The sequence below is a fragment of the Hippocampus zosterae genome, chromosome 5 (assembly GCF_025434085.1).
Source record: "Hippocampus zosterae strain Florida chromosome 5, ASM2543408v3, whole genome shotgun sequence".
In the NCBI taxonomy this organism is placed as follows: Eukaryota; Metazoa; Chordata; class Actinopteri; order Syngnathiformes; family Syngnathidae; genus Hippocampus; species Hippocampus zosterae.
The window spans coordinates 22,599,165-22,613,662 of NC_067455.1; the positions used below are offsets into that span (position 1 = coordinate 22,599,165).

General features: G+C 44.3%; 1 protein-coding gene across 1 annotated transcript in view; it reads right to left on the reverse strand.

The window, feature by feature from the left end:
* Positions 1 to 14,498, reverse strand: part of znf407 (zinc finger protein 407) — a 203,634-nt gene that overhangs the window by 179,006 nt on the left and 10,130 nt on the right. The window contains exon 4 of the mRNA XM_052064622.1: positions 9,772 to 9,886. Within this exon, the coding sequence (XP_051920582.1) occupies positions 9,772 to 9,886 (115 nt within the window). The remainder of the gene's footprint in view (positions 1 to 9,771; positions 9,887 to 14,498) is intronic.

The following is a 14,498-nucleotide window of genomic DNA, read 5'->3' on the forward strand; positions in this document are numbered from 1 at the left end:
TAGTTAACCTTTCCAGACCAGCCATGCTGCATCATTTTCTAAATGACCTTTAGCGTTATTCATTTCATCTCCAATAATGGTGCATTAAATTCAGTTAAATGCATCAAAGCAGAATGTGTTTATTTTGGTGATGGGGACAGCAGAAACTGAAGAGGACAGTGTTCCCAGACACACGTTTAATTCAAACCTCTTCTTGACGTGAAGAATGAGGCCTATTATTTTCGAAGCTATGACCTAAATAGGTCAAAATGGGTTTTAAGTGAAATGAAAGGACTGAACAGATAATCAGTGACTTCAGTCAATGTACCGGTAGATGTTTATAGAACTTCATAGAATCACAAACTCCATAGAATCACTTGCTCCTTTCAAACAATACAATACACAATACATGCTGATTTATATAGCGCTTTCACAACAGCGGCAGCTGTAACAAAGCGCTTTACAAACGCATGAACCGACATGAAAGCACCTTCAAGGTTAGTAGTATAAGGTTACAAAAAAAACATGCAAACAAAAACGATTAAAAAAAATATGTTGGCATTTATTAAGGGGTTCAAAATCCCCCCACCCCGACACACACAGCACCCAAAAGATCTACCAATAGGATACATTGATCAAAATGCATTTGTGCTACCGACATGATCGCTAAGCTGACAAGGTGTGGTATTTTTTTGCCCTTGCTACATATGAGATGGGGTAATGTGGACTCTTTGTAAAATTCAGCAAAGTATGCAATGAGTGTAAGTGTAACTCAAACACTGTGTGTTGTCTGTAGGCTTGACAGGCAGTAATTCTGTGTATTATATCCGGCTATTTAAACTGCACGCCACCAACGTGTCCCTCTGGCACATTACGAAGCGATGATGTACAATTATTACGGGGAGGCGGGAGATCAGTAGGGTGACATTATAATCATCCTCATAGGGATCCTTCTCCTCATCTGCAACAACTGTTAATGTTTCAATGGGAGGGAGTAAGTGGGCTGGGGGCGAACATAAAAATAGTTCTTAGCGAGTTCCAACTAAAATCTGTTTGAGGATTACAGAGAATCACGTCAAAGGAGAAGGAGAAGGGTGTGAATAGACAATAGAGGGTCTGCATTAAGTGACGGTTACTCTGGATAAGCAGCAAGTTAAGATGCTCCTCGACTGTCAGTGCCAGGCCTCACAGTACTCATACAGGCCCGGGCATTAACGCACATTACTGCGGATGAGCCATACAGGGCGGAACTGATGGGCTATTCTGGGAACAGACCAGACAATCTCAAAAGACAGGAGGACATAAAAATCCTGACATGAGCCAGCCCCATCCTGTTAACAGGCAAATAATAGACCCAACATGAAATCATGACTATTTAGATATTTTCTCTCCAACTCTTAAGTCAAGAGAACTGTAATCATGGAGAGGGGGGGGAATGCCTCAGCTGCAGGAAAAACAGACGGTTGAAAACTCTGCAAACTTTTGCGTTCCAAGCAACAGTTTTTAAAGTTGTACTTCAATTCCTGAAGTGACACGCAGTTTATGACTCATAATAATAAAAAAAGGAGTCCACAAGAGAACAACCATTGCCTTTGAGAGTGTTAATACTAGTAAGGACAAGGCCGAGGGGCTGATATTAAACCAATGCCTCAAAGCATTTAGATTGTTTATGCATAATTTAACACCTACAACAACACTGGATGTCCGTCAGGACAAGAGAGCAGGAGGGTGAAAATGCTGAATGTGGGGCCTTTCTGGTGGATGATGGAGTAGAGGAAGAGGAGGCTCATTAAATGACCAAGCCCCACTGTGGACAAAACATGCTGGGAGGAATACACAAGAACCTACCACCTCACATGCCGGTCGACTTTTTTTTAAACCAATTAAATATGAGAAATCTTATTGCGCATGCTAACAGCCAATTTGTGTTTTCTGCTGTTGGTGCACCTTAGGAGTTCTTTATAGGCAAATTAAAAACGGATCTCTTTGTTGTGAAATGAAGACACACATGCAAATAGGTTGTGAAATGAAGACACACATGCAAATAGGTTAAGATCGCTGAGCAGCATGCGCGGGAAGGAAGTGAACACGATGGCAAGGCAAGTGTTTATGGTGATGAACAAGACAGAGCAGCATGGCAGCATGGTCAAGAAGTGTATGTATATGTATCCTGGCCTCACATTTGCGTTGGTTAGTCAAATGCCACCACAATACGATCTTTAACCATCAACAACTTTCCCCTATCCCAAAAAGACATCAGCAGCAGGAGACAGACAGTTGAGGTTCAGCACATCTATTCACTGAGTTTTAGGCCAGAGACAATCTTGTGGCCTGAAGGTTTAACAAAGGAAACAAGGAAATGTATGGCAAGGTGACGAGAAGAGTTGGGTAAAGAAAAGAAGGAATGCACAACAACAGAGTGGGGTTTGTACATTCTCCTTGATTGAACACTGACTCACTGGATTTATCGATTTTACTACTCCGCAATGACGGTTCGAGTGTGACATCCGTAAGTCTCTAATTGCGTGTTTTTGCCTGAAGGAGGCAGAGCCGCTTTCAGAAAGAGAGGAGTGTGCTGAATGAAATGACTTTGTCACCTTGATTCATTTAAATTGGCTTTGATTGAATTCTGAAGTAGCATGGGGGAAAAAAAGAGACAGATTCAACAAAGATTTTGAACAACTTTTCAGCCCGCACAATCAAAGTGGAAGAAGAGGAGTGAATGTTTCTCCCAAACACAAAAAGGTCTGCAATTATTTGCAAACACCGCAAATGCCACAATGCAAACACAGCTGCTGCTGTGGTGGGCCCAGAATGAGAATTGGTTTCGTTGCTGCCCCCCGCACCATTCCCCTCGCCTGCCAGCAGACCGATCAAGAGGACATTTTCTCTGACTGGAAATAGTGTCGCGTGACAGCTAGTGAGTCTTCACCCAGCCCAGGAAATGGTCTTGTGTTCTTACATGAGTTAAGTTTTTTTTTGAGCAATTACAGTCGTGAAAAAAAATCAATGACTTCATCAATGAATAAGCGACGTCTTCTCGACTCACGTTACTTTAGTGACGACTTCAAAAATGACCTGAAGTCGTGCTCAACAAAAAAGTGAACATTGGACAATGCAAATCTTAAATCAATCAACAATCTCATGTTTCTCATTCAACCTATACAAACATACAATTACGTCATACATAACAACATTTGACATTAACAGTGGCTCAGGGCCACTGCCTGACTGTTGTGCAACACAAAAAGTCACAGACGCTCACCAGAGCATCAAAGTACACATTTAATAAGTAAATATGATGAAAGCAACGCATTCTTTCTTTTTATATATTAATAAATAATCAAGTTTTATCCACATGTTACTGTACTGCACACATTTCTTGGTGCGTTAGGTTAGGTGCATTATGAAATCCTTCCATAATGAATGGCTGAAACAGAAAACACAGCACAGAAAATGTCAAACTGTGAATATCCAGTTAGATTTTATATTGCAAACACACACACACACATATATATATATATACACACACACACGCAAGCACGGCCGCACACACACACGTGACACTTAAGACACTTAATATGAAATAATCATCCCAAATGATCGTGTTATATCCTGACTATACAGGGCAAGTGCCGGTTCAAGCAGAGCCACTACAACAAGGCTCATGGTGACCCGATAGGGCCACGGCCCAAAAGGGCTTAATGTCGGACTCTGCATTATACCTACTATGTGGCCATCCACTACTGATAGATTTTAATTTAGAATTAAGGACAGATGAAACGGCAAAATTTTAGCCTGTGTGCATGTGTGGTTCTATCCTTTAATGAGGGTGTTTCTCAGGGGTTTCTTTTATGTTTGTTCCTATTTATTCAAGATGAGGGACGACCTGGTAATCAGTCAGTAATGAAAGCGCACACAGGGCCGATTTGTCACCAATGGCTAGCTGTGGCAGTAGTCGGCTCCTCTGTGTGTATGATTTGTTAAACCGAGGATGGAATTTAGTAGTGCCATTTAAAGACATATTGGAGAACTGTTCCATATGTATGTGTGTGTATGTAAAGTGTCACATTTGTAGCACTTGGGAGAAGAGGGGGGGTTTCACAGGAGAGCCTGTGAAACATGAGCATTTCTTCTCATTAAAGGAAAAGTAATGTTTAGACCAAAGCCTGCTTGCGCCTGCTGTAATATACTTGCAAACTTCGTTGAAGCAAATAAACACTCACTCAGCGGCTTTGGTAGAACAAAGTTGGCCTGCAAATGAACTAAAGTAGAGCCATTGACAGAAAAATAAACAGTGGGAAAACTTAATATCGTTAAATATATCTTCATCGTTGTGAGTCTACAAATCCACAGATACTTGATGGTTCCAAACTACAAATACAAAAAAAAAAATTTTCTCTCACTGCATGCTAAATATGTCATGACGAGATGACTCTTACACAACCTGATGATTTACAGACTCAAGGTTACCTTCATTAGCGAGTACTCGGCTGAATTACAGTTCATTTCCACTTTGTATGACAAGGAAGGTCTATTTGAAGTACCGTAGTAGCTGCTGAAGTTGCGGGAAGTTTTTAAAACTGTGAGCAAGATTTGAATGGCGTCTGGCTTCACGAATCCCTCCCCCTCTCAAGTCTCTGACCAAAGCTGTTGACTGATGTGCACAAGCATGGTTCTCAAACACCGCCATTCATAATAGCATGCAATTATGAAAGTACATGGTTGTGATAAATAATCACAGAAAACCAGTGGCGAGCCGTGCATTTCAACCTTAGGCCTTCAGTGACATCTCATACATTAACACAATACAGTATAGGCTCTTCAAGCAGCACTTAATTTCAGGAGCATTTAAAACCAACAAGAATGCATTCGCAATTAAGAGCAGGAAAAGAAATTTACAGATATTGTCAAAAATAAAAAGATTTTAAAAATACAAAATAAAATGCCACCCAAATAACGCTGTGTGATCTTAAACAAGTCTGTCCAATAAATTGCGCAATGTCGCAGTTTCATATAAGACATTAACCAAACAATAACAAAACTAACTATTCTTTGAAAATAAAGTAAACGGATCATTTGCATTTTGAGAATCGGCTATACAACAGCAAATAACTGACGATGTTGAGCAGCGGAGATTGAACGAACTTTCATGCATGAAGGTGACTACAATGCGCCATTATAAATTGCAGGTTAGCACATTTATTTGATACATCTTTGTATCTTTGTCATTTTATTTCGTTACCATTAATTTAATGCGAACGAAATAAAATGACAAGAAGAAACGTAAAATAAAAATCATTTACTCACCAATGTAGTGCCTGTTCAATGAGCTGCACATCTACGCGAGTGTCCCCAAATGTTTTTAAATGCACCGTAGCTTGTAAGTGCCCAGCCGTGCTCTGATGTTTCCTTGCTGCCTTGGTAAAACAATCCAGTGTGGCTCCAAACACCAAATCGGTCAGTTGCAAGCAATAGGCATTCCCAGCAGTACAATTTGCAGCCTTTCTCAGAGGCTGTGAGCCACGGGTACCGTTCATAATTGCTCGTCTGAAAATGACAGACAAACCCTTTTCCTTGCTGGGACAGGCTAGCTAGCGCAGGAGTTGGGCGACATCTTCGCACAATATCCAGCTTTTTGTGGAAGGCCTGTCTTGAAAATTGTGTGGAAAGTAGTTCTGCAACCAGATCAACGTCTTCTCCTTCGTCGATTTTAATGCAGTGATAGCTGGAGCAGGCGCTAATCCAATCACAGAACGCGCACGGCCAGTCTCGACGTAAGGCCTTCTTGCTGGCCCTAGTATGCAGACGAGTCAAATCATGAGTCTGAGACTCGTGATCTGCTTGGCTATTGCAACCTAACTGTGCCCGTTCATTTTCAGCGCACAGGGGCCTGCTCTGTTTAATCTGAAGGCCCCGAGCAAGTTTAATTTACCTGGCAACAAAAACTAGCTGAAATATGATTGGTTAAAAACTCTACAATAATAAATAAGTTATTTATCAAGTGGCTTTCAACGTTATTTAAAATAACTGCAGAGAACGCTGTCCACCTTCAACAAAATTGCAGTGCTAACAATAGCAGGGTAGCATTAGTACCACAAACAGGCCGTCATTTGTCAAAGATGCTACATTGATAGCTTAATTTATTCAAAATTTGGATGGGCATCTTTTTTTCCACAAGATAGTACTACAACAGTTTCAACAAAAGGCCTGATAAATATAACATGTCAGCCTGAGGCTGTGCCAGTGACCGGGCTATGAGTGTCAAATGACTGCAACCACATAAGGTGAAGCCTTCTGTTTCTGCCTGGTTGTTCGTCAGCGGACGCAGTGGGGAATTTATTTATATATATATATATATATATATATATATATATATATATATATATATATATATATATATAATGTGTGTCCCCTCCGTGAGTTGTCACCTTACCGTGGTGGAGGGGTTTGTGTGTCCCAATGATCCTATGAGCTAAGTTGTCTGGGGCTTTTATGCCCCTGGCAGGGTCACCCATGGCAAACAGGTTCGAGGTGAGGGGCCAGACAAAGCACGGCTCAAAGACCCCTGATGAAGATTAAAATAAATGGATCGAAGTGTCCCTTGCCCGGACGCGGGTCACCGGGGCCCCCCTCTGGAGCCAGGCCTGGAGGTGGGGCTCGTTGGCAAGCGCCTGGTGGCCGGGCCTACACCCATGGGGCCCGGTCGGGCACAGCCCGAAGAGGCAACGTGGGTCCCCCTTCCCATGGGCTCACCACCCATGAGAGGGGCCAAAGGGATTGGGTGCAATGTGAGCTGGGCGGCAGCCAAAGGGGGGGACCCTGGCGGTCCGATCCTCGGCTGCAAAAGCTAGCTCTTGGGACATGGAATGTCACCTCTGCTCACGTGGGCAATGACAGTGAGACCTGGAAGGCGTGATTGGTGGGAACGGCCCCCCTGATCAGAACCCGAGTGGTGTTTTGTTATTGGACTTCTGTGCTCGTCACGGATTGTCCATAACGAACACCTTGTTCAAACATAAGGGTGTCCATATGTGCACTTGGCACCAGGACACCCTAGGCCGCAGTTCGATGATCGACTTCGTAGTTGTATCATCGGATTTGCGGCCGCATGTTCTGGACACTCGGGTGAAGAGAGGGGCGGAGCTGTCAACTGATCACCACCTGGTGGTGAGTAGGCTCCGATGGTGGGGGAAGATGCCGGTCCGTCCTGGCAGACCCAAACGTATTGTGAGGGTTTGTTGGGAGCGTCTGGCGGAATCCCCTGTCAGAAGGAGTTTCAACTCCCACCTCCGACAGAGCTTTTCCCATGTTCCGGGGGAGGCGGGGGACATTGAGCCCGAGTGGACCATGTTCCGTGCCTCTATTGTTGAGGCGGCCAATCTGAGTTGTGGCCGTAAGGTGGTTGGTGCCTGTCGTGGCGGCAACCCCCGTACTCGCTGGTGGACACCAGCAGTAAGGGATGCCGTCAAGCTGAAGAAGGAGTCCTATCGAGCCTTTATGGCCTGTGGGACCCCAGAGGCAGCTGACGGGTATCGACAGGCCAAGCGGAACGCAGCTTCGGTGGTCGCCGAGGCAAAAACCCGAGCGTGGGAAGAGTTCGGTGAGGGCATGGAAGCCGACTTCCGGACGGCTTCGAGGAAATTCTGGTCCACCATCCGACGTCTCAGGAGGGGGAAGCAGTGCACCACTAATACTGTGTACAGTGGGGATGGGGCGCTGCTGACTTCGACTCGGGACGTTGTGAACCGGTGGGCAGAGTACTTTGAAGACGTCCTCAACTCCACCAACACGCCTTCCTTAGAGGAAGCAGAGCCTGGGGACTCTGAGGTGGGCTCTCCTATCTCTGTGGCTGAAGTCACCGATGTGGTTAAAAAGCTCCTCGGTGGCAAGGCCCCATGGGTGGATGAGATCCGCCCGGAGTTCCTCAAGGCTCTGGATGTTGTGGGGCTGTCCTGGTTGACACGCCTCTGCAACATCGCGTGCGTGGTCAACAGGGAAGTGCCTCTGGATTGGCGGACCGGGGTGGTAGTCCCTCTTTTTAAAAAGGGGGACCGGAGGGTGTGTTCCAACTACAGAGGGATCACACTCCTCAGCCTCCCTGGTAAGGTCTATTCAGGGGTGCTGGAGAGGAGGGTCCGTCAGGAAGTCGAGCCTCAGATTGAGGAGGAGCAGTGTGGTTTTCGTCCCGGCCGTGGAACAGTGGACCAGCTCTACACCCTTAGCAGGGTCCTCGAGGGTATGTGAGAATTCGCCCAACCAGTCTACATGTGTTTTGTGGACTTGGAGAAGGCGTTTGACCGTGTCCCTCGGGGAGTTCTGTGGGGGGTGCTTCGAGGGTATGGGGTACCGAACCCCCTGATACGGGCTGTTCGGTCACTATACCACCGATGTCAGAGTTTGGTTCGCATTGCCGGCAGTAAATCGGAATCGTTTCCAGTGGGGGTAGGACTCCGCCAAGGCTGCCCTTTGTCGCCGATTCTGTTCATAACTTTTATGGACAGAATTTCTAGGCGCAGCCGAAGCGTTGAGGGGGTCCGTTTTGGGGGCCTCAGTATTGCATCCCTGCTTTTTGCGGATGATGTGGTGCTGTTGGCTCCTTCAAACGGGGCTCTCCAACTCTCACTGGAGCGTTTCGCAGCTGAGTGTGAAGCGGTTGGGATGAAAATCAGCACCTCCAAATCTGAAACCATGGTCCTCAGTCGGAAAAGGGTGGAGTGCCCCCTCCGGGTCGGGGAGGAGATCTTGCCCCAAGTGGAGGAGTTCAAGTATCTTGGGGTCTTGTTCACGAGTGGGGGCAAGGGGGAGCGGGAGATCGACAGGCGGATCGGTGCAGCGTCTGCTGTGATGCGGACGTTGTATCGGTCTGTCGTGGTGAAGAAGGAGCCGAGCCAAAGGGCGAAGCTCTCAATTTACCGGTCGATCTACGTCCCAATCCTCATCTATGGTCACGAGCTATGGGTCATGACCGAAAGAACGAGATCGCGGATACAAGCGGCCGAAATGAGTTTTCTCCGCAGGGTGTCCGGGCTCTCCCTTAGAGATAAGGTGAGAAGCTCGGTCATCCGGGAGGGGCTCAGAGTTGAGCCGCTTCTCCTCCACATCGAGAGGAGCCAGATGAGGTGGCTTGGGCATCTGATTCGGATGCCTCCTGAGCGCCTCCCTGGTGAGGTGTTCCGGGCATGTCCCACCGGGAGGAGACCCCGGGGAAGACCCAGGACACGCTGGAGAGACTATGTCACCCAGCTGGCCTGGGAACGTCTCGGGATCCCCCGGGGAGAGCTGGAAGAAGTAGCTAGGGAGAGGGAAGTCTGGGCTTCCCTGCTAAAGCTGTTGCCCCCGCGACCCGGCCCCGGATAAGCGGTAGATGATGGATGGATGGATGGATGGATAATGTGTGTGTGTGTGTGCGCGTGTGTGTGCGTGTGTGTGCGTGCGTGTGTGTGCGTGTGTGTGTGGCAACAATTCCAAACAGAGTTGAGACTTGGAAACTTTTTCGACATTTCACAGTATTCAAACCGTCCACACACTACGGTAAAACTCAGCAGATGATGATCTAATCACTTTTGCATCCTAATAGTTGTGACACCATTGCAACACAGTTGTCTGAAAAACATTGTACGGTTCAAGGTATTTAAAAGCGGCCAAATTGCTCTGAGTTTTGCTTCCACAAATGTTCAAATTATGCATTAACCACAGTTTGTGACGTTCAGTTTCTATATCACTTGACAACACCAGACTGGAAGGCCAATAGATTATAAAAGAATGAAATGACTAAATCTTAAAACTTACCCACAGATGTCACATCTGTACTCCCTCATGCCAAGGTGCCTTTTCACATGATTTCTGGCATCTCCCAGCTGAGCCGTTGCAAAGTGGCAAATTTTACATAGAAATGGCTTTGAACCTGTGAAAAAAAATTTGAGAGTACTATTAAAACGTGCAAAGATTTTGACCAGTAGTGGCTTTTTCTTTTTCTTTTTTGGATTAGTTGTTGTCATGTGTGCAGTACTTAGAGAAAGACCCTCCCACTCTCTCCAATGCCAACCTAAGAGCACGGGGCAGCTCTTTTAGCCAGAGACTGATACTGTACACCCAACGCTGCAAGAAGGAGAGGTACCACCGTTCGTTCCTGCCGACAGTTGTCAGGCTACTGAATAGACGCACCTGAAAACCTGGACTAACCCCCACTCACCCATTTGCAAATACCAAAGCCACCTTATGCAGTTACGTATATGCTTATATATTTGATATTGCATTCTGTACTGTGTACAGTTCATTTTTAAATGTATTTTATGCATGGAAATACTTCATGTTTTTCTACTTTCTTCACTCCAAATTTTGCTGCTGTAAAATGCAATTTCCTCCATTGTGAGACAAATAAAGGTTTTCTTATCTTATCTTCTTTACATCGTCCACAATTCCTTATACCTGTAAATGTATTTTGCGCTCTCCTGCATCTATCTACATGTCATGTACACGACGTACCTATCCCTGCACTGAATCTAAAGGGAATGAGGGGAGCTGATTCAATTGGATGAAAAGTCGGTGCGTTACCTCCCACAACAAAGCACGTTTCAAACACCCCCTTCTACTTGTGCCAGTCTAGGAAAGTACCAAAAGACAACTCTACCCATACCCACAGTTAAGACTGTGATTTGTGCTACACTGGCAGTGGACACCGAAGTAGGGCCCTTTAAGAGACGTAATGAAAGATCGAAAACAACTGTTCGTGACATTAGCAACAACGTGCTACTCAAGGGGATTTAATTCAACATTTACTCAAAATATTATTCTTTAATGATGTCATATCACCCATCGCTAACAACTAACCACATCCAATATATTTTTTTTTTAACTGGCTTTTACAACTGCAGTCATGTGTAATATTTTGTGAAAAAGTGAAATCAGGCAAATGAAGATGCAGTTTCAGGTTGTTTTTTTTTTAAATATCATATCAACTGTGTGAATGTGCATCTTTGGCAAGTGGACCCGTTACTTTGAGGCTCAGTCTAAAGTCAGACAAATGACTCAAATGAAAAACTGACCAATGTACCTAAAGATGCAAATTCCAGTAGAACCCTCGTTGGGAAAATGGAAATGTGCACACATTTTCTTTAAGGGACAAATTGACAAATCTTTGTGCAGCCTCCCACTACCTTCAGTGATTAATCAAGAGGATAAAAACTAGGTCGTAATTAAAAGGATCTGGACATGCTCCCAGCCTCAAAAGTGGCAGACCCCTATTGAGCTGCTTCACAAAACCCCATAAACACATTCCAAGAATAAATGAATGCCATATTAAAAGTAAATAATTCAACATAATGAGGGAGCTTAAGCAATAATACCAAATGCCTTATGTTGTGAAAATGAAGAGAAATTGGTGTTATCCACCATTATGAAAGGATGACATGAGGAAGAATAATCGTCATTTTTTTGTCATGTACATACAATTTGACCTCTGCATTTGACCCATCATAGCGAACAAACACTGGAGCAGGCGGCTGCACAAGTGCCCTTGGAGCAGTTTGGGGTGTTGGTGGCAGGCTCAAGGACATCGTGGCCGTGTGTATGGTCTTGAACCGGGGTCCCCAAATTGGCAGGTGACAATTTAACCACTTGGCCACGGAAATGCAAATACCCTAACAAAACCGTAAACCCTCATCTAAATATAATGTTGTCATCGCTCAGCACGATCGGTGTCGCAGACGTTATCCTGTTAAGGCAGAGGGGAATCCATTATGTGTAGACATTCCGACTGTCATTAAGGACAAAGTAACTGTGCTCAGAATTAATCTGGTATTTGAACTCCAACTCTCAACTAACCTTGGCGGTCATAGATGAGATTTGGCACAAAAAAATATGAACAAATTGCTTTTTCTCCCCTGATGGAATTTGTTGGAATGCATGACAATATCTACATACACCATCCACAGACAGAGAAAATGGATTGTGGACTCGAAGGGTCATTAATGCTTGAGCAGAAGAGAGGGAATGAAACATTCAAGGCAGAAAACGGCATTTATTGATGGTTCCCTCACACCTCAATGATGCATTAAGTTGATTTTAAAAGCAATTAATACACATGGTCAGGGAAATAAGTAACAGAACACCGTCTGTTCTTAACCTGTCGAACATTTCCTTGTCAAAGCCCTTAGCAATGCCCTGCTTTGCATTATAAATGACAGGATAAATCTTAATGGATTGGGAATAATCAACTAGCCATGAAGGCTGACATACACACACATTCACTTGGCATTCTACCACTTACATACACACACACACAACTGTGGACGTCCGGACACAAGGGAAATTAAAGGCTTTGAATACGTCTGCATTGATTATTTTAAATTATTAGCCCACCTCTCTTTGGACCTCCAATGCTTTTAGCCTCAGCTTTAACACATTTACAGAGACTTATTGACTATAATTACAACTGAGTCTTGGTAATGGACACATCAATTATGAGTCGCACATGTCTCTGACCATGCAAGCGTTGCTCAGGGAATCCCAATCTGCGGTCCATTAGCGTTTCTCTCGCTGGTCTGAAGCCTAATCAGTCTTTGTCGTCACCTCTACTGCAACAGCTTTTACCTGGCTATTGCGGACATGAGCTTTGCCATAGGTCTGTTTGGCAAAACGAGGTGATATTGTATCTCTCCTTTAGCTTACGATACATTCAAATTATATCCAAATTCTATAAATATCATGTTGTACCACAAGTCACATGCATCACTCAAACTTTTTCATTTACAAAATACCATCATGTAGTGACACATTCCTGATTAATTAGAACAAAAAATCAAATTTCAACTATTGTAATATGGTCCATCTGTTTAGTTAAAGATTGGGACGATTTCTGGTCCCAAGTTAAAGGGACTGTGTGTAGAAATGGTTGATTTTTCACTGCCATCTAGTGGTAAACTAATAGAATGCAATGACCTAACTTTGAAGCAAGCGGATGACTCAGAGAGACCCATCGATCCAGCCATTTTCTGATGCGCTTTATCCTCACAAGGGTCACGGGAAGGAGATGGAACAACCATCCACACTCACACTCACACCTAGGGACAATTTAGAGTGTTCAATCAGCCTGCTATGCATGTTTTTTGGAATATGGGAGGAAAGCGGAGTACACGGAGAAAACCCACGCAGGGATGGGAGAGAACATGCAAACTCCACACAGGGAGGCCGGAGCCAGGATGGAACCCACAACCTCTGCACTGTGAGGTCGACGCGCTAACCACTGGATCACCGGGCCGAGAGACACAGACAGCAAAATGTCATCACAAACGACTCCTAGTATGCCCTCAAATGAAGTAAGTGCATTGCAGTGTTTACAGATGCTGTAGCCATTGATCCAGCAAATTTGTCATCGGCTGATTTGATTCCGTAGCAGAAAGATGGTATGGAAACATGTCATTCTCTTGTAAAGTGAGGCGCAACTCATATAATATAATTAGTGTGGGTTCAATTATACTTTTTTTATGTACATTGATGTGATATAACTTACTTGTTTGCATGGAATTGAAATTAAAAAGGGGTTTTAAAATGAATTAATATTGAGAAGAAATACTACACACCGTCTTAGATTTTGTTTTAACCTTTTCTCCCAATATATACAACATCAACGACAAAGACACAGGGTTTCACTCCACCAGAATTTTTATGACCCAATCTACACTATCTTGCCATGGCACTTTCAGCTCGTTTTATGGCCCATTCTAGTCTGCTGTGCCCTGGCACTGAAAATCCATCCCATCTGTATAATTGCCCAAATTTTACTTATATTAAACAACTTGTCAGTTACAGAGTAAGAGCAGCTTTTGATCATGCATTTTAATGAGGAATAAGAGCTCTGACCTGCTTTTAAAAGCACAAAGACACGGGACCATACACTGGATATCATTGGCATCGGCCCAATTCCTCCGATGTCAGAATTTAATATTTTTTTCACAATTCTGCACTATTGGTCAGTGCACACATGTGCATGTAATGTTATCGGACAATCTAACGTGTTGACGATGCCTTGCTGTTTTGATGATAAAATGTTAATGGTTTAACTATTTTTCAGGTCTCCTGAAAAGAGATGACTTTGGAGGCGCCACTCATTAGCACGGGCCAAAGGGGGCTCTCGCCCGACTCCAACAATGCAGAAAATGAAAACAGATGAAAAAAGAAATACAATTCTTCTCTGCTCATTAGCATTTCATAATACAATGACACACACACACACACACACCACTGCAATAACGGCCTGCCACGTTTGCCCATAACCCCCCCCATGTTGTGTCGAGGCCATCCTGAATGACCATGTTGGCCTGAAACGTGAATTTGTAGCCGCCAGGAACATATACCGTAAGTAAGCGTAGCAATAAGGTGATCACACTTATGTACTATGAGATTTTTTTTGTACATCTCATACATATAATTATAATCTAACAAGGGTTTGTTAGCTTTTTATGTCCACTGTACATGTGAGATAGCGACGAAGGGAGAGTATAAAAACAGTATACATA